This window comes from Pygocentrus nattereri, chromosome 2 (assembly GCF_015220715.1).
Source record: "Pygocentrus nattereri isolate fPygNat1 chromosome 2, fPygNat1.pri, whole genome shotgun sequence".
In the NCBI taxonomy this organism is placed as follows: Eukaryota; Metazoa; Chordata; class Actinopteri; order Characiformes; family Serrasalmidae; genus Pygocentrus; species Pygocentrus nattereri.
Genome location: NC_051212.1, coordinates 35,833,024 through 35,851,659, shown reverse-complemented (window position 1 = coordinate 35,851,659; position 18,636 = coordinate 35,833,024). Strand labels below are relative to the sequence as shown.

Below are 18,636 nucleotides of genomic sequence, written 5' to 3'. Positions count from 1 at the left end.
CCTCCAAGCATTGTACGTGTGTCCAGCAACCTGAAGTTGATACCTTCTTAATGTGAGTGCCTATGTTTTCTCTGTTGAAGCTCTTTTCTTCCTTAAATTTCTGCTGTATGGTCTTTGTTCTTCCTCTATAGTCAAAGCTGACAACTGGCAGTTTTTTCTTTGATCGTTTTAGTGAAAGTGTGAAGTGGTTTAAGTCTTTCATTTGATGTTATTGTGATTTAAAGTATTTACTGGTTGTTCTCATTTTGAGTATCAGATATATTTCAGACTCTTTGGTTTATTTGGTGAGAGGTGTATTTAGTATTAATACGTAATAATTTCAACTCTGTTTATGCTGTCAAGGCATAACTTTAAATTCAACTAAATTCAACTTATATAACAAAACGTTATTTCTATATAAATCAAGTGTCCGAGTTTTAAAATGGTATTCTCCATTTGGATATTGAGCAGGTCTTTTTGGGAGTGTTTAACCTACATAGAGCTTGCAGCTGTTTGAAAAGCTATGCCAGGGGAAGGAGGTGGAGGGAGCTCAGAAATGCTGTTGCACACAGCCATGCTCCTGACTCTGTACTTGTGACGCTTCTTTTTAGGATTGCATCTGTGACCGTAGAGATTTGTGTGGATAACTTGTGTGTCTGAGGACTGAGGTACTTTAGGCAGAGACATTGATGTTCCAAGGGCTCAGCTGGTCCCCTTTACTTTTGAATACAGGGATTAAACATTACTACCTCAGTGATTGCTGTTTTCAGGGAGCAGTTTCCCATTAGATACATCACACAGGCCTTTGAGTAATTGTGAATATCTCTTCCTGGGTAAATGTAGCGATGGCAGTATTGCAGTCACGAGGAGATGAGAGAGACAAGAGTGCAGCTGTCTTGAGTCAGAGGTCTTTGGGTTACATACCAATCCACTGACCTTGTTCTCGCAAGCTAGAGAACCAACCCCCCATGCATTACTGTTATCTAGGAAACTATTTTTAGTATGACGGTATGGCCCAGACTGAATTTGGATGTTTTATATTTAGCATCTATACAAATCATAGAGTTGGAAGCTGTTAGTCTTGAACCTGTTAAACTATGAGCAGCAAATGGTTGACCTGAAGTGGTATTTAATATTTTGTCCAAGTGTAAAGGCTCAGTTTTATCTCATTTGAGGCGATTTTTGACCCATAGTGAGGTATGCTCTGTGGAATTTGCTGTTGTATGTAGTAGATGTGTGTAGTTCTTAATTTGTTTGACTGCTGTGATCATTTTCAAGGTGGAATGCATAAATGGACTCAGATATAGAATGTATAGTACTGTACAAAAGTCTTAAGCCACCTGGGCAAACTGTTAGAAACTGTAATTTGGGCACTAAATGTGTTTTTGCTGTTATAACATTTATTTAACGTTTTAGTGAATAAAAATAAGCATTAATGCATTGTAAGGTTACACAATTGTCTTATTTTTAAATAATAATTTTCTTGTAAGTTCATTTTTTGTTTCAAATTCTTGAGCTGGTTACAAGAACGCAGGTTTTGTTCCTTTTTCCTAATGCAGCTCCAGCTATTGCATAGATTCCAGGAGCAATTTGGAAATAGTTAACACGGGCATAAAAATCTGTTAATCATAGCAGTGCACCAAAATGAAAGTAAGTTCTTGGCTGAAACCAAAACTCTGAGACATGGAAAAAACTGAAAAAGAAGTCAGATGTTAATGAGAGAAGCCCTTTTAGTACTGATTTATCCTTTCAGTAGGACATAATTACAGTATGCACAATATGTGTCAACAAGATTTTTTTTTTATTTATTTATTTATTTTATCATTTTACTGTGGCGACAGATGGCATTGGCATGCTAGCAGGGATTTTTACTTCTGCATGTTGCTGCATATTTAGTGGGAGGGTATGTTTTCAAGTGGTATAAAGTCTGTAATAGAGATGGGTGTTGTGCCCCTCTTGACACTTTTTAAACTGTTCTTGAAACTTTTCTTTGTTTGGATTTAGATTCATTCCAATGTTAGTGTTTTTCCTGCCCAGATAAACTGCCGAGGGGGTCTAAGACTTTTGCACAGAATAATCAGACTTCTTTTCTGTTAGTTTCCTCTCCTTTGTTTGCAACTGTATTACTTTGCTCTATCACATCTCCTGTGTTGTTCCTTGTCATCGTTTTGTCCATGTTCTTTTTATATTTCTCTCTTTCACTCTTCAGTTCTGTCCTTCCTCTGCTGAATCTTACCCCATGGAGACTGCTCTTCAGGCCAGGCAGGCTGGCTCTATAGAACACCATGGCTTTGAGAAAGCTCATGCCACATTATGTCATGTAGACGCTCCTGTCGTTCCCTCATCCTCACCCTGCCCAGTTATGAGCTCAGCGGCACCCAAACAGCCGCCAGTCATGCAGGAGCCTGTTCCAGTTGCACAGGAAACACAAGAGGATGAGTGTTTAGTGGATTCTCAGCCTATCTGTTTCAGTGAAAATCCCTTCCTGATAGCTAATCGTAAGAGCAAGGGCCGTCCTCCTGAGGAGTGCATCCTTTCAGGGCCACCCACAGGCTATGGCAGGCAGGGGCAGCTTCAGACCTGGTTGTATAACAAGGCAAGCAGCCTTGGGCAGTGGTGTTTTTGGACCAGCATGGCATGTCACAGCAAGTTGCAAAATTCCATTCCTAACAAAATTCCTGTGTATGTATACAAAGATGAATGAATTGTTCTAATTTGTTCATTTTGGAAAAAATAAAACATTCAGGGTTTATAAATTGCTTAAATTGCTTGTTTTTAAAACCACTTTTAGTTATGAATGTTGTGAAATAATTGACAGTGGAGCACTACAAGGATGAAGGACACTCAAACTAACACTGTTTGTCAAAAGCATGTTACAGTTTGCTTTTTAAGTCTTTATTTGTTTGTAAGTCTTAAAGGTCTGTTAAGAACAGAGCTCTGCTTTGCAGTGTTCTATACAATCAAATGCCGTTGACTTATGTTTATTAGTTATCAGTTTCAAGTGATATGCTTTTCATTTTGTCAAAGCAAAAATTCCTATTAGGAGACCGGAAATGCTTGAAATGTGAAGTTGACAGAATGGATGAAATGCCCCTCACCCTCTAAATTTACTAGCAACCCTTTAGAAAGGATCTTGAAGGCACCAGTAATATATCACTAGTCCAGTTTTGCCAAATCATGAATTCGTCCATAAATTCTCATCAGATTTTTTGAAATGGCAGGAAAACTTGAAAATAAGTGCATTTTGAAAGTTATGAATTAATCATTCGTCATTGTGATAAATTATCTCACAATATGCTGAGCTTATTGTTGATATTTAGTGCAGTGCAAGATGTAAAATGTGGAATACAAATCATTGCAGTCATAGTTTTGATGGCATTTTTTTAATGTGCCACTACTGGTTCTTTTTTGTCTGTTCTGAATGATCAAACCTTTGTGTATGGAGAAAATTTGTTCAAGGATTTTGTATTTTTGCCATGTTGCCCAGCTCTAGTGGCAGATCACTCGAATACTACTTGTGATCATGTTTAATGTAACTGAAATAATAATTAAGGAAAACAACAATATATCTTCCTGTTTTACTAAGTGGTTTCCAAAAATTCAGGTAGCCCCTGAGTGTTGAGGGAGCGCAAAGAATCATCAAAATGAATCAACAAACAAGTTTTACAGTGTCCTGTAGAGAACTTGCTTAAAGAGAGTCTTTAGTCTCATTTTGTTGGTGTAGTTGTGCTAACTTGCTGAGATGGAGCTTGTAACCCAACTTTACCGCAAATGTTAGTATTTGTGTTTGAGTCTGCATGGCCTAGTGAATATCACCAGGGGTGTTTTGTAGCGGTGTATTTACTCATACTTCATAATCTTTCTCTGCAGGCTCCATCTGCTGAGGCCCAAAGGATTGACAGTCCTGTTGGAGAGCCACTTTACTCCCCCAGTTCTCATCTGGTGAGTCCGTTACTTGTCTCAAGTACACTATTCATGGAGAAGAATAGTAAGAATAGTATGTGTGCCTAGGTTAGTTCACATGCTATTTGTGTTGAGTGACACACACTCTTTGCTAGCCTTGGTTCATTTTACATCATTATGTCACACCTGTCCTATTTTCGGTGTATAGGGAAAAAGTGCTAAAGGGAAAAAGCAATCTCACCCTCCTTTTGCTCACCTCATGCCTTCATGACACCTCCTTTCCTAGCCATCCCATCATCAGTCCTCATCCTCAGCCCCTTTGGCCCTGGGCAGAGAGACACGATTCGTAAGTGGGCTGCCTAAGCACGACCTGCTACTTACGGCTTCCTCTGCTGGTCCTCAGTGCAGCTAGTGAGACTCACAGGCATGCAAGTGTACCTTGGTGCATCGACAGAGTGCTTTGTTACTGTATGAAGTTTCTCACAGTTACATGAGGCTTAACTATGTAATTACATACAGCATCAGTGCATTTTAGGCGCATAATGAAATTTGGGGCCAGAGTGGCTATATTGACTGCATTGGATAAGGTTAGGGTGATTTTGACTGCAGTGCAAACATGACCAGAGCTGTAACTGTGATTTAGGTCCTTCAGTTCCTCTTGGGCTCTGCTAGCTTTGACTGCTGTTGCCATTGTGTATAGATTTAGATGGTGCCTGCTTAATGCTGGCATGTTACTTCAGGCAAAAGTCTACTTAGCCCTTTAGAAAGTAGCTCCCTCTCAGGAACATATTCATATATTCCCATTTCACTGCATGCTAAATTTTGCTCTGTTCCAGGCAAGCATTCATTTCACCTCCCATGTGACTGCCAAGGACCATTCCTCAGTGAGTGTTCTTAAAAAGCTTGATAGCTTTGTTTAATGATATTGACCAAATTATGATTAATGACTTTGCTAGGAAGAATGTTATATGGTTGTCATGCTAGTGGATAACTGGGCTGTTTACTACATTTCCCCCCCCCCCCATTTTTAGACCAAGCCTGGTGCCATCCAGCCCATCTCCCGGGTGCGGCCTGTCATGTCACCAGCCAGTCAGGATGGCCACAGTAGTCCCAACCCTTTCCAGCATGGCCCCTCCCCCATCAACTCCCAGACCACTGTAAGATCCCTCACCACTGTCTGAAGCATATTCCACACATGCTGCCCCCCCAATTTCAAGCAGCTACCAAATTATATACAAGACGCATCTGAGACAAATTGTGAATCATTTGTCAGATCATGCCCACTGTATTGTATGTGATGACGTGTGGTCCAAGTTGTGCCTGTGAAGTCTTCAGACGTCATATTTCTCCTCTCAGAAGCAATTAATGAGTTACTGAGATGTGACCCCTCAAAAGTACTAATGATCCACGAGGATTAAAGGAAATCTCATTTACTCTGCAGCTGTTTCGACTTCACGTTAAATAGAATTCTATGTGCCTGTTTTACGATTGACACATCTTACTTTTTGTTTGTTTGTTGTTTTTTTTTTTTGTTCTTTTGTACCGAAGCCATATCCAATCAATCAGGGTTTGCACTCATATTACCTCAGGGTTTTAGTGCTGTCGCAATTTCGGCACAGCTCCATCTTCCATGGGTTCACTTGTTCCACAGTCCTCCCTCTCTCAATTATTCTCTCTCCTTCCATCCTTCTATCTGTACAAGGCGATTCACCTGCATGCTCTCTACCCATGCGTTACCCAGCTTTGTTCTGCCTTTGCTACTCTGTCTCTCATTTTCTGTTCCATCCTTGTTCTTGTCCTCTGTTCGTTCCTCTACCCCTTCTCTCCTTGCTTCTCGATCCCATGCCCCCACCCCCGCCCCCCTTGCAGCCTCGTGCCCCTTCCCCTGACACTTTCGACGAATTCCCCATCAATATCAAGCAGGCATATAAGGCCTTCGCAGCTGTGCCCCACTCCTTGGCTGTGCTGGAGCCTCCGCAGGTATGGTAGATGGTCCTTGAGGTTGTGAGCATGTCTTCTTGGCATCAAGTCCCCTGGTCAGCAGGCCTTTATATTGGAGCAAATCCTTTGGGAGCTTGTCTTTTGTTGGTCAGTGTTTTTGCATGAGTCACTCACATTTGTGAAGTTGTGTCCAGTTGTGACTCTCTTCTCTGGAGTAAGCGTCCATCTGTCATTCGTGCTGTGTTTGGTTGGTCCTGTTTCAGCATTTGATGGTGTGCAGAGTTCTTAACAAAGCCATGTCATCTCAGATAAATGAGTGTTTTCAGCTCCTTGCCTGCTGACTTCTCTCCCCTTCCACTACTGGTTTGTAATTTTTGTTTTCTTTTGAAAATTTGTTCTAGAAGTGTAGTTTTCTTATGTTCTGCTCTTTTCCTGTTCTGTGCTTTTTTAGGATCTATATGGCCAGAGGAACAATATCCACCCAAAGCAGCCATCGCCAGAGGTATGTCTGGTTGTTTGTTTAATTCGAAGAAGTCTTGCAATACTGTAGCGTTGTACTCATTATGATAAAGGAATGTTCCTTAATCATGGTCTTAGTGGCCATTGTGCTCATTGTATGGTGTATGCTAGAGAGCTGCACTGAAGCGCAGTCATAGTTGGATAAAAGAAGTTTTAGTTCAGTTCTGTCCCTTGCTCTAAATAGACATTCAACCAAGACACTTTGATGTCCAAAGTTCACTTGCTTAGTTTTGCACTGTAGCCACAAGGCTAATGTAGCTAAGAAGTAAAGTAAACTTGAACTCCACCAATTATTTGCACCATGCAAACTGCAAATAGACTTACTAATGTGGTTTCTGACACATTTTTATTTATAAAAATGGACAAACTATGCAGTAATATCAGCCATCTTAAAACCAGAGTTTTGAGTCCGTTTTTATAGATATGCATATGCTTTTTTTGCTAAGCTATCACTTTAAGCAGTGTCCATATGATATTGATAGTGTTTGTAATGGCTCTTTCAGCCTGAGCTGTGTAATGAGGTGTTTGTAGAGGAGGTTGATGGCAAGGGTCGTGGCCCCCTCACCCCTCGCCCCTCCTTATCGTCTGACCGGCGCGAGTACAGGAGTCTGGCAGCTGTGCCACGCCTGTCTCGCCCCTCTCTGGAGTCGAAGGTACCCGGCCCTGCATGGGCCTGTGCTCAGCACTTAGCCTGTGCCCTCTCTCTCCCACCGTTACTGGGTGACATGCTATTTTTGCTTTGGTGGTGGGGCAGAGGTTCATGTCGCTTCAAACAACTATCCATGCAGCTGTGGGATTTCTTGGTTGGGAACACTGATTAAATCAGTCTGCAAGCGGAATCTTTTTAAAGCAGAAAATCTGGTATTGGATTAGAGGCCGACATAATCTTTTTTTCTTTTTTCTTTTTTTTTTCTTTTCCAAAAACACTTTAAGCGCTCTTTGAATTTGCATGAAGTCAGTTATGTTTGTAACGTATGTATGTATGTGATATGACTTATCACTGTAATTAAAATGCCTTATTATCTTGGCAAAATTCTCTCATGGACTTGCGTGTTGGTGTACTTCTATTTGAACTGCTATTGGTGTATTATGTGCTTGATTGTATGTTCAATGAAATTGATAACAAACTGGAGTGTTTGAGCTTTGGGCACATTTAAAACAGTCTGTGTTGACCCACAGCCTCCTAAAGGCTCCTAAATTGGCTTTTTCTCCCACAGACCCCCTCACCATGTGGGAGAGGCAGCCCAGAACAGCGTTCATTTAGAGACCGGCAGAAGTACTTTGAGATTGATGTGAAGCAACAGACGCCAGATAGCAAGCCTAAACCTCGCATTTCACTCGTGGGAGAGGATGATCTGAAAAAAATGAAGGAGGAGGAGGGTTAGTGTCTCTTCTTTTGGTCTTGCTCTAAGAAACCTTGTCCACAAATATAGGTTAAGAGGTTTAATAAGATACTGTATTTTTAACAACTGTCTGGGTAAAGACATGTTTTTCTTATGTTGACTCTCAGCAAAGAAAATTGAGCAGAGAGCACAAGACTATTTGCTGGATGAGGATGAGGAAGAGGAAGAGGAGGATTTGGCTAAGCAAGTGGCAGCTATGAAGGCCCAAGGCAAGGTGATCCTGGATGGAGTGGAATACAGGGTGGAGTCTGTTGGCAGCCACGCTTCTACTCCGCCAAGGCAGTGTGCCACGCCTCCAAGCTACAGTGCCACACCTCCCAGCTACTGTGGCAGCTCAGGGTACGCTGCTTCTTGCTGTGTTACTTATGCCCTTCTTACTTTCACTTACCGTTTTATTTACTGTTTCCTATCACTGTAATACCTTGGTAGTGCTCAACTTACATTTTTTTGTTAAGAGCAAATCAGAATCCCATCCTGTACTGTAATACTTGCAGAGTTTAAATACAAACATGACAATAAAAATCGATTAAAAAATTACAGACATGCATGTTTTAGTTTCCAGAAATCATTAGTAGAGAAAACGGTGCAGCACTACTGGCATTATCCACCCAAAGGTTCTTTGTTGTTGCGATGTAATGCTGATCTGTACAGGACTTTAACCCTACATGGTTACATAAGGCCTTCGGAAAAAATGCTGATTTAGTGGTGGACACTGGTATAATTAGAACAGATAACTTTGTAGGATGTGCAGGACCACAGATCCAGGCCAGTCTCAATGACATTTCGAGTGAGCCCTAGCTAAGAAGGTAGCACACAAACATTTGTTAAAATGCTCAGATGTAAAGCAAATACTGAAATAAAATGAAATTAATAAATGTAGCTTCTTAACAATATGATCTCAAAATCTGATCAGCACATTCCTACTACTACTCTGTCAGATTTTGCTTAATATTTGCATTTGGTATAATTTGACTAATTTGAACTTCCTTCTGATTAATGTTTTTTCCCAGACCTTCCTCAGTAGATGGTAAAGGTGATTCCCAGCGCAATTCCATGGAGGACAGCTTTAGACTGGAGCAGAGACCCAACTCCATGACAGGGTAACTAAAGGAACATTATAGTTCTGTGTGCTTTTTCTGTTTGTTGACTTATTTGAAATGACCATTGTAATCTGTACAGTCTGATTCCCGTCTACTCTGCCGAGTCTGCGGCTCCCATCCGGACAGCCAAGGCCGAACGCAGGCACCAGGAGCGGCTGCGCATGCAGAGCCCAGAGCTTGCAGTGGCTACAGACAAGGAGCTCTCGCCTGCGGAGAAAAGAGCCCTGGAGGCTGAGAAAAGAGCAATGTGGAGAGCAGCCAGGTAGAGCAAACTATCATGTGATCCAGAGATGTCTAGCTCAAATATATCAGCTCCACTAGACTCAAAAAGTCCCTGATCCCATGTTAACTTTCCCTTCTGCCTCAGCTTGTCTGTCATAGTGTTTTACCTTCCATCTATACCCTCTTCTTCTTTTTCCCTTTCTCTGTTTGTTCCTGTATTTTGTCTCTCCTCTCCTGCTCCCGTTCTCTGTCTGGTTTGGCTGCTCCCAAGGCCTTATGGTCTAGAGGAGGACGTTAGGCAGTATGAGCAAGACCTGGCCAAGAGGCTCTACCAGTCGCGTGTGAGGGCGTCGTTAGGCAGCGCTGCAAACCCTCCCGCTTCCTGCTCCTCTTCCTCTCAGCCCAGGTCTGCTCTGCCCTGCCCTGCCCAGCCACAGTGCATTGTGGGGGCTGAGCTCTGGTGCTTTCAAGCTGCTTTGAATGCTTGTAGGAGCTGTAGTGTGTGAGGACAATAGCTTATAGTAAATCTGTAAAAGTGCCTGGGGTGCAGAAAGATGTGCATTTTTATTTTAGTTTATGTAATTGTTTATTTTGAATGTTGCTAGTTTTGAAAATTGCAGTGGGTGAATGTGCTGTGCTGGGGCTTAAAGGCACATCTGCACGTGTGCAGTTTTTCAGTTGCACCTTTTATCTCTGCACTCCCTCGTCCCTCTCGATTTGTCTCTTTCGTCTTCTGTCTCTGTATGTATAAGTTCATTATCTGCCCTGTTTTGTCCTTAGCTTTATTCACACTTTTTTGCTGCTTTGTTAGCTTCTCCTTTTCTTTGGTCTTCATCTAACATCATATTAACTTTGTAGTCCACACAAGTCTGTTTAACAGTTACCCTGGAACATTTAACTGGCACATCCTTTATCTCACACCTATTTTTTTCTTTCTCAGTTTCTCTCAGCCTTATTTGTATTTAATATTCTCTAAGAAGCGCTGCACAATTATTCAGAATAATAATGTGGTAAAGCAAATCATTGAGACAGTACACTGGAACTGTTTTGGTATACTATCAATAGAAACTGCATTAATTCTGCAGTCTTTCCTCTGCCTTGTGCCTGACTTCACCCTTCCATCTCCTCTCTGTATTTTGGTTTCTCTTTCTTTCTCTCTTTCTCATTCTCTCTGCTTAAACTTTATTTTTCTCTCTGTTCTTCTAGAATGAAGTCTCTAGAGCAGGATGCACTCAAGGCTCAGATGGTTATTGCCAAGTCTAAGGAGGGCAGAAAGCGGGGGACCCTAGACCAGTTAGCAGAGTCGCCCTCTCCTGCTCCCACACCCTCACCCACCCCTATGGAAGGTGAGCTCATTGTCCCTGTTAACACAAAGGCAGCATTGGCTTAGAGTCAGTGTGAATCTTTCAAAGTCTTGAGTCTGTCTTGTTTTTCCTCTTGAACAGATGTCAGTCCACGGGCTGTGACGTCACCAGGGCGACTGGTATGAGTTTCTTCTTTTTTTTCTTCTTCTTTTCTTCCAAGTACTACATTTCCCACAGCTGTATATCAGTTACAGTATTGTTTTATTACAGTTTCTTTTCTTGCCCATTAAATATGAGCACTTAGAAATCCATTCTTTAATCTTCCATTCATCATCCAAAGCAAGCAAATCAAAGTCCCATTCACATGAACTGCCTCCTCGTCCTTTTATTTTCTTGTTCATTTCTGTCCTCCCCCTCATCCCTCTATTTTTTTCCTCACTATTTCTTTCTCTCTCCCTATCACTCTCTATCACTCTGTTTTCTCCCTCTCTCTCTGTATTCTCTCTCTCTCTCTCTCTCTCTCTCTCTCTCTCTCTCTCTCTCTCTCTCTCTCTCTCTCTCTCTCTCTCTCTCTCTCTCTCTCTCTCTCTCTCTCTCTCTCTCTCTCTCTGTGTCTGTCTCTCTGTCTCTGTCTGTCTGTCTCTGTCTCTCTCTCTCTCTGTCTGTCTTGTTTTTTTTCCCCTCCATCTACTTCTCTCCACCTCTTTTTGCTACCCTTTAGTCCCTGTCAGAAAAGAAGTTTGACTACCGACAGTTCGCTGCCATTCCTTCTTCCAAACCTGTATACGACATTCAGGTATTGCCTGCATGCCAAGTTCCCAGGAACCTGACCCTCCTTAACCTTTTACCTCAGTACTGTCCACCTGGCTTTCCCTGTTACCTCTCTCCCTCCTGGCCTTGCTCATAACTAGCAATGTCAACGGTAACTGGGCCTCCTGCTCCTCTCTGTAAAACAACTTGAACATTCAGCTCAGCTTCAGGTTTTGATCTTTAGCTGGCTGCCATTTGGATTCCAAAACTAGTGGCACATCTTACTGCTCAGCTCTTAATCTCACTTAATTTCTACACCCACTTGGGAAATTCTCATCTTCCCAGTGTGAGGATGTTAAGGGACTTTTTAACATTGAACTGGTTGAGGACTTGGTCCACTAGCTTTATGCTGCTCCAAAACATGGGATAATACACTAACATTAGGGTGGAAAACTAAACTGACCCTCTCCTCCACTCAAAGCCTTTCCTCCCACTCACCCTCAGCAGCTTTCATTAGTCAGCCATGTAATTTGAGTCCATTAAGCATTAAAATGTGTTGGAAATACAAACTAACCTGTCTTGAGTTACACTGAAAGAAAAGTCTGAATTCCTGTACTTGCAACTTTCTATCAAAAGGAAAAAGCATTCAGTGTCATATAACTGGAATTTGGATCAGGAAGTTTTGATCTATCTTTTGTCTCCTTATGCTGCAGATATGTCGTTGTTATTTTGTTTATTATTATTTCTTTTCACTTGATCTGTTACATGATGTATAGGTGTAGCTATGTGTTGTCAGACATTACATGGAACAAAATTCTTTTCTTAGAAAGCGTGTGAACACTCCCAATTGATGACATTTTAGCAACAACTGATTTCCATATTGCGAGGAGCACTTGTATGTGACACTAGGTATAAATTATGGATGCAGAAATTGTTTCATCCCTCACATCACAAAGGTTGGCATGGATTATAATTAAGTAGGACCGCTGGCAGTTTTCGATCAAACCAACAGGACAGGCAGTTAAACAGGCCTAAAAGGGAACATGGGGAGCTAGGAGCAAGGGAAGGTCGCCCTTTTCGGTGTTGGTGTGTCGTGTCTTTGTGGATGTTTGGATGAACATTGGTCTTGTGTGGCGGGGTAACGTATTGGTTATTGTTCCAATATGATTTTATGTGATACTGCACCAAAGACCACCAAATTGAGACTTTGTAAGGTTTAGGAAGCATCAGGTGTAATGCAACGAACAAGCTTCAGCCACTGCTTGTCGATGACGCTATTAGGTGTCATCAGCACACATGAGCCAGTTTATACCTTTTACCAAGGTAAGCTATGCAGATGTAGGATGTCTTGTGGTGGTACAATAACTTTCCCATTGTACATCAAGATTGCTAATTGAACGCGTATTGGAATTAAACTCGGAGAACAAGAAATCCTTGGTGAACCAGCTCATCTGCTGTTTGGTGGCCTTTTAAGTGTGCCTTTATTTATGTATTTATGTATTTATTTATTTATTTATTTGTGCTGTTTTTGGTGTCTGTAATTGATTTTCAGTGAGTTTCGGTGTTAAGCAATGCCTTCACCCTGACAGCTATAACTTGGACTAGTAGATGGGCAAGAGCTTTGTGCTTAGTGGAGCACATGGTCAGGACAGGAGTACAGCGCAGTTTAAAAACAGTAAATCCTTTGGAGGGTGAAGGACTGTATGGCATGCTAATCCTTTTTGAGTGTTTTGTGTGGACCCTGTCATGAACTGTTTTGCTGATTTCACAACCAATCCTTTGTATTAACTCTTGTGGTGAGACGATATTCTAGGTGTTTTTTTGGCTTATTTTTTTATTTGCATGTTTCAGATTGACACTGAGTCGGCCCCCAGGGCAGATGGACACATCTAACCCCTCCTTCTAACGGTTAACCTCTGATGCCAGAATAGGCGTTTGTCGTGGTGTGGGATTGAAAAAGATTCTTCTAATTGTTCACTTTGGCAGGAAATGGAGTTATACCTGGGTTTTGTTGTTGGTTTCTGAGCCACTGGTTTCCATCCTCTGAATGCAGTCTTTGTCGATGGCCCTGTTTTCTCAAACTAAAATGATGGCTTTTACTGTATGGTGATGGAGCACACACAAGTTAATCCTTCTCTCACACTCTTTCTTCTCTTGCAGTCTCCTGGTGCCACAGATGACCTTCACTTCATCGATGATGCCTCCAACAGCCCAGGTAAGCTGCTGATTGTTTAGCTTGAATGATTCATCAGATCAAGAAATAATCTACCGTTGGATGGGCAAAATGTCATGAATATGCCCGTTGTCTTCTACTTTGCTGACAATTGCTGTCCCTTTGACACAGGCAATTTCCTAGGATAGGTGGTCTTCTGATATTGGTAGGAGTTTGAAATGTGTTTACACTTGTGCGAGCGCATGTTTGGGTCTTAAATGACTGCATATTCTCTGGAGCTTTTAACATGTCTGAAGCAGGTAGCTGGAAGCTTGTTCATGTATAATCTGAAATCTGGTCTGAAAATCAGTGAAAGTGGGAGAAAATAGCAAATGTTCAACATTTCCTTTTTATTTTTTTAACGCATGCACAACATGAAATCTACAATGATCAAACTCTGTCTAAACCACTGCCATCCAGTTCTTGTCGTCAGGTAACAGAGCATGGGACACAACTCGCACAGGAACAATGAGAGGATCTACCTGATATAAAACAATATATAAAATATATATACTGTGTGTGTTCAGTTTATTAGAACTTTTCCTCGTAACCACACTATAGCTGTACAAACAAAGCTTATGTCAGTTTTATAGTGCTGCAATTTGTAGTTCTCCTTTTTGGTCAAAAATACATTTTCTAGTGTTTTGAACCTGATTAGCTTTTAACAAAATATGATTCATGAAAAGAAGCTGCATCAAACAACAGAATTGTATTGTTTCGAGTTAATTTATCAAAATCTAGCAAGTTAGAGCTAGTCCCTCAGTCTGTTACAGTAAACCATCTTTGGTTATCTGATGTAATATTTCCTGTTTATTGTAATATTTCAGCTCACACCGCTTTTGACACAAATAGGTGATTGAATTTTCCTTTTCAGCAGAGATTTGTGTATATATATATATATATATATATATATATATATATATATATATATATATAAATATTAAAAAAAATGCACGCACACACACACTCACCAGCCATTTTATTAGGTACACCTTGCTAGTAAAAGGTTGGACCCCCTTTTGCCTTCAGAACTCCCTTAATTCTTTGTGGCATACTTTCAACCAGGTGTTGGAAACATTCCTCAGAGATGTTAGTTGGTTATTTGAGTTACTGTTGCCTTTCTATCATCTCTAACCAGTCTGCCCGTTCTTCTCTGACCTCTCACATCAACAAGGCATTTTCGTCCACACAACTGCCGCTCACTGGATATTTCCTCTTTTTTGGACCATTCTCTGTAAACCCTAGAGATGGTTGTGCATGAAAATCCCAGCAGATCAGCAGTTTCTGAAATACTCAGACCAGCCCGTCTGGCACCAACAACCACGCCACGTTCAAAGTCACTTAAATCACCTTTCTTCCCCGTTCTGATGCTTGGTCTGCACTTCAGCAAGTTGTCTTGACCTCCTCTACATATATATATTAAAATATATAACGGTTGTTAGGTTCTGCCCCCTGTCCCCAGTTGCATTGTTTATGTTCCTTTGACATATTTCAAAATGCCTCATATGTAGCTCTTTTGCTGGTAGCCAGGGGGAAATATACACTGATGGAGGACTCGAGGACCAGAACTGGAAAATAAAACATTAAAATAATTTAAATAATAATTTTTTAATTATTAAAAGTTTTTAATAAATGGGATTGGAATTTCAGCCCAGTAGACTGGGTAAGGTGAGCTAATATGCACAACAATATTGATGCTTCAGAACCAGAAATGTGCATAACCTATATAAACTTAACATTGTGTTTCCATGTTGTTTGTGCATGACTAACCTCAGCTGGATTTTGAATAGTAAATCTAATCATTAGTCATCACTATTTCAGTGCTGCTTGTTAGCCAGATAGGTTCATTATTCTGTGAGGTTTTTGGGACTTCTACAAATTTATCTTTGCAGAATGTCATGGAGTATGTTATTCATACTATGAACTGTTACTTTCACCAGAGCTCAGACTATTGTGTGCTTGCTGGGGGGGGTTTTGCTTAATGTGGAATTTCTCCATTACTCAACCATTTAGATGTAAACAATAGCCATTCAGGGTGGTTTGTGCATTGGTACATTATAGAGAAAACAGCATGGATTTATTTATAGTGGTGGTGATGTCTACACTGCAAATATTTACTATGCGAAATGACCAGTGAACCTACACGTCTTCTGAGGTTTATATGTAATACTTATGATGATGAAATGGTGATAGTAAAAAGAATTGTGTTTTATCTTGCCTTTGAAGGCTATACATGTACCTCTTCTTCGTTAATGGATTTGAACAAAACAAACTTTTAGGCCAAAATTTGATCTCAAAACTACTGTAAATCAGTGTCTCTTAACCATTTCATGTAATAACTTTCTATGAGTGAGCTTTTAGCGACAGTAAACTCTGGTTCCAGTCACCACCACTGTAAACAAACTGACTGTTAAGAACACTGCATTTCATATCAATCCACTCTGGGTGGTTTTATTTACATCTTACCCATTTATTAATACAGAGAATTAAAAAATTCTGCTTCATTCTTCAGTGATAACTGTTCTACTGTATCTACTTTTGTATTATTGAGCATCCAAGAAAATCGTTTCCAGCTTGCTTTTGTTGAGTAATAATCACAGTGGTTGGGTGTTGATTTTTTGGGGGGGGGGGGTTTATACAGTAGAATACCAAGGCTTGAGCACCCCTGGTCAAAGTACATGTTCTGTTGGTTTTCGGAGTGAAAACAAATGAACTCTTTTCACAGAAACACACTCAATATTTGCATTGTGCAGTAGTGTGTCTTTGTAGAGGATGTGTAACTTTCACTTAGAAAATCTACAAAACGTCATTTGACTGGGGTCATTTGACAAACTTTTGCACATGACTGTATTTTGGTGTTGGTTGTATGGTAACATTCTTTCCGGCCTCAGGGTGTGTGTGTTCAGCAGGGTGCTCAGCATGCTTGGGAAGAGGTGGATGGGTCTGAAGCCTACAGTATACATATAAATCTCTCATTCAACCGATACTGACATGTTTGTCTCTTTAGCTTCCTACATAGACGCGGAGGTGCCGGTAGCTCCTGTCGCGACCACGTCTGCTCTGGAGGAGATGGCTCTGTACAGCAACAAGCGCAAACTACGACAAGGCAGGCGCAGTCTGGAGACGCCTGTTCCCACATAACCACATCCATACACGTTTACACACACACATTCATACATTCACACATGATGCAGATAATGAGGGTAGTTCACATTAAGTAGCGATGCTAAGAGGTATAAACTAAACTAAAATAACATGCATTCACAGACACTCAACCACTCTAGTTTCGGTGCCGACCATCAGAATGACCGGTTAAAAAAACACTACAGCTTCTTGTCTCCTACACACCAGTCTTGCCTTTACAGTTGGCATACAGTAGATGCAGAGGACTCGTCCTCCTCTCTAGCAGATGGTGGGGGTGACAAACATCATAACAGACAAAAATGTTTTAATTTTTTTCCTCTCTTTTTCTTCAGTTTGCGTTTTAGAAGCTGAATTATTTTTAAAAGATGCTGTTTGGGGTTCCTTTTTAATACTTCAGTTTTAAACCTCTACTGATTTTAATGTTAAAAAAGTTTGAAATAAAAAAAAAAAAAGATGTAAATGCGTTAATTTTTCATTAGCATTTCTCCCAGGAGATCATTTGAAAAGAGAGAGTTCTGCTACCTTCACTGCCCCAAACAGACTAGAATGGTTTTGGTCCTACTTTCTTATTTTAAAACGTACATCTTGAACATCTTATGCGTAATTTATTACTGTAATATACCCTCTGATACATGGGCAGGCTTCCATTTGCAGTTTTTATTACCATTTTACAAGATGATTAACTTATCATTGGGATACAAATACCATGCACCTATGAGGCATAAAGCTGTATATCAACTTCATTACCATATCCTTTGCACAAATTACATCATTTCATCCAGTATTCTGTATCTGTAAAGTGATACAAATGAATGTACTTTTTTTGTTTTCTGACATACAAAGCTAAGAAATTGTCCATATAAATATCATTTATATGTAGCACCTGCCAGGTCTCCTTTAATCATCAGCTTAAACCTAACTAAGCAGCTCTCTAGTTAATCTGAATCAGGACTAAGAGAATAAAGCCTACAAAAGACACCAGATTTATAACTTTGGGGAACCCCAGAAAAACTTGGATGAAAATTAACTTGATCTTCAAGTGCTCCTGAATTCTCAAAGGTCCTCATTTTTGGGTTTCTTTACTTCTTGGACCATGTTGGCATGTCATTTTCTGGAACATTCCTGTCACCTTGACTATATATACATGCTAAAAAAAAAACAACCCTTAGACATCCACTTTGTCCGAATGTGCAAATCCAATCTCAGACCATGAACTTTAAGATGCTATTCTTAAGACTCTCCATCAAAATATGGTACCATGCTTTCTATTTATGTAAAACTGGGTTTGGGGGACTCATTCTTTTGGTTTTTGTTTCCATGTAAATCATGCTCATATCCTTTGTCTCCAGAAAGGCATGTGAAGGTAGTAGATTATATTTTAACTATACTTTTTTTTTTTTTTTTTTTTCTTCAAATTTTTTGATTTAATTTAAATCTGAAGCCACTGAAATTCTTATCGTTGTGTGAATAATGTACAAAATGCTGAGTGAAGCAAAAATTCAAGTTGAAACTGAGCCAGTCTGCACCACGACCATTTGCCTGGGTGGCATATGTAATTCTCAGACATGGTCTAGACTGGGTGCTCCTTGCATGTATATTGGCTTTGTTGCAAATTTTCTTCCAATCCTGGGTCAAGAAAAGGTCATCTTTTCATCTCTCTCTAGAACACATTATTTGACCGCTGTCAAACCCATTCAAATGTTCTATTACTTAAGCTGCCATCTACACTGTGGTCAGATGACTGCCATGTCAAACAATGTTTTTAATTTAACTTTACTAATCGTAGCTTTTCGTGTTGCTTTTGCTAACTGAAATTCAGTTTTGGATGATAACACTTTGGGAATGGCTGATCATTTATTGTATTTTTTAAAGATAATTAGAAATCACGTTTTCATGTAATTATTGGGATTCACTACATTTTGGCAACAAGACAGTTGTTTTGGTCTTTCCCTTTTTGGTTGTTCTTGATTTTGGGGTGGGGGGGAGGGGGCTTTTTTGCTAAATGGGTCGAGCGAGGGGCTGAAGGCTGGGGATAGAGCTCATTCAAGACTGTAACTAGTGAATTTGTACAACCAAAGAAGTCTATTTTGTGGTTCAGGAATAATAAAGTTTACTTTTCATTTAACGAGCCAAAGTTCCAAAATGTGTCTTTTCTTGCA

General features: G+C 40.4%; 1 protein-coding gene across 15 annotated transcripts in view; it reads left to right on the top strand.

Moving 5' to 3' along the window:
• Window positions 1–18,606, top strand: part of scrib (scribble planar cell polarity protein) — an 88,438-nt gene extending 69,832 nt beyond the window's left edge. For 4 of the 15 annotated variants that reach the window (XM_037531381.1, XM_037531383.1, XM_037531382.1 and 1 more), the window contains 16 exons: window positions 3,850–3,921; window positions 4,719–4,766; window positions 4,914–5,039; window positions 5,752–5,862; window positions 6,275–6,325; window positions 6,846–6,995; window positions 7,560–7,722; window positions 7,853–8,084; window positions 8,756–8,845; window positions 8,925–9,107; window positions 9,339–9,473; window positions 10,274–10,413; window positions 10,513–10,550; window positions 11,093–11,167; window positions 13,282–13,336; window positions 16,341–18,606. In XM_037531381.1, the coding sequence (XP_037387278.1) occupies window positions 3,850–3,921; window positions 4,719–4,766; window positions 4,914–5,039; window positions 5,752–5,862; window positions 6,275–6,325; window positions 6,846–6,995; window positions 7,560–7,722; window positions 7,853–8,084; window positions 8,756–8,845; window positions 8,925–9,107; window positions 9,339–9,473; window positions 10,274–10,413; window positions 10,513–10,550; window positions 11,093–11,167; window positions 13,282–13,336; window positions 16,341–16,474 (1,803 nt within the window). In that variant the 3' untranslated portion in view covers window positions 16,475–18,606. Of the gene's footprint in view, window positions 1–3,849; window positions 3,922–4,718; window positions 4,767–4,913; window positions 5,040–5,751; window positions 5,863–6,274; window positions 6,326–6,845; window positions 6,996–7,559; window positions 7,723–7,852; window positions 8,085–8,755; window positions 8,846–8,924; window positions 9,108–9,338; window positions 9,474–10,273; window positions 10,414–10,512; window positions 10,551–11,092; window positions 11,168–13,281; window positions 13,337–13,465; window positions 13,500–16,340 lie in introns of all 15 variants that reach the window. The other 11 variants (XM_037531430.1, XM_017719630.2, XM_037531393.1 and 8 more) reach the window with 10 other exon arrangements.
• Window positions 18,607–18,636: the final 30 nt, after the last annotated feature.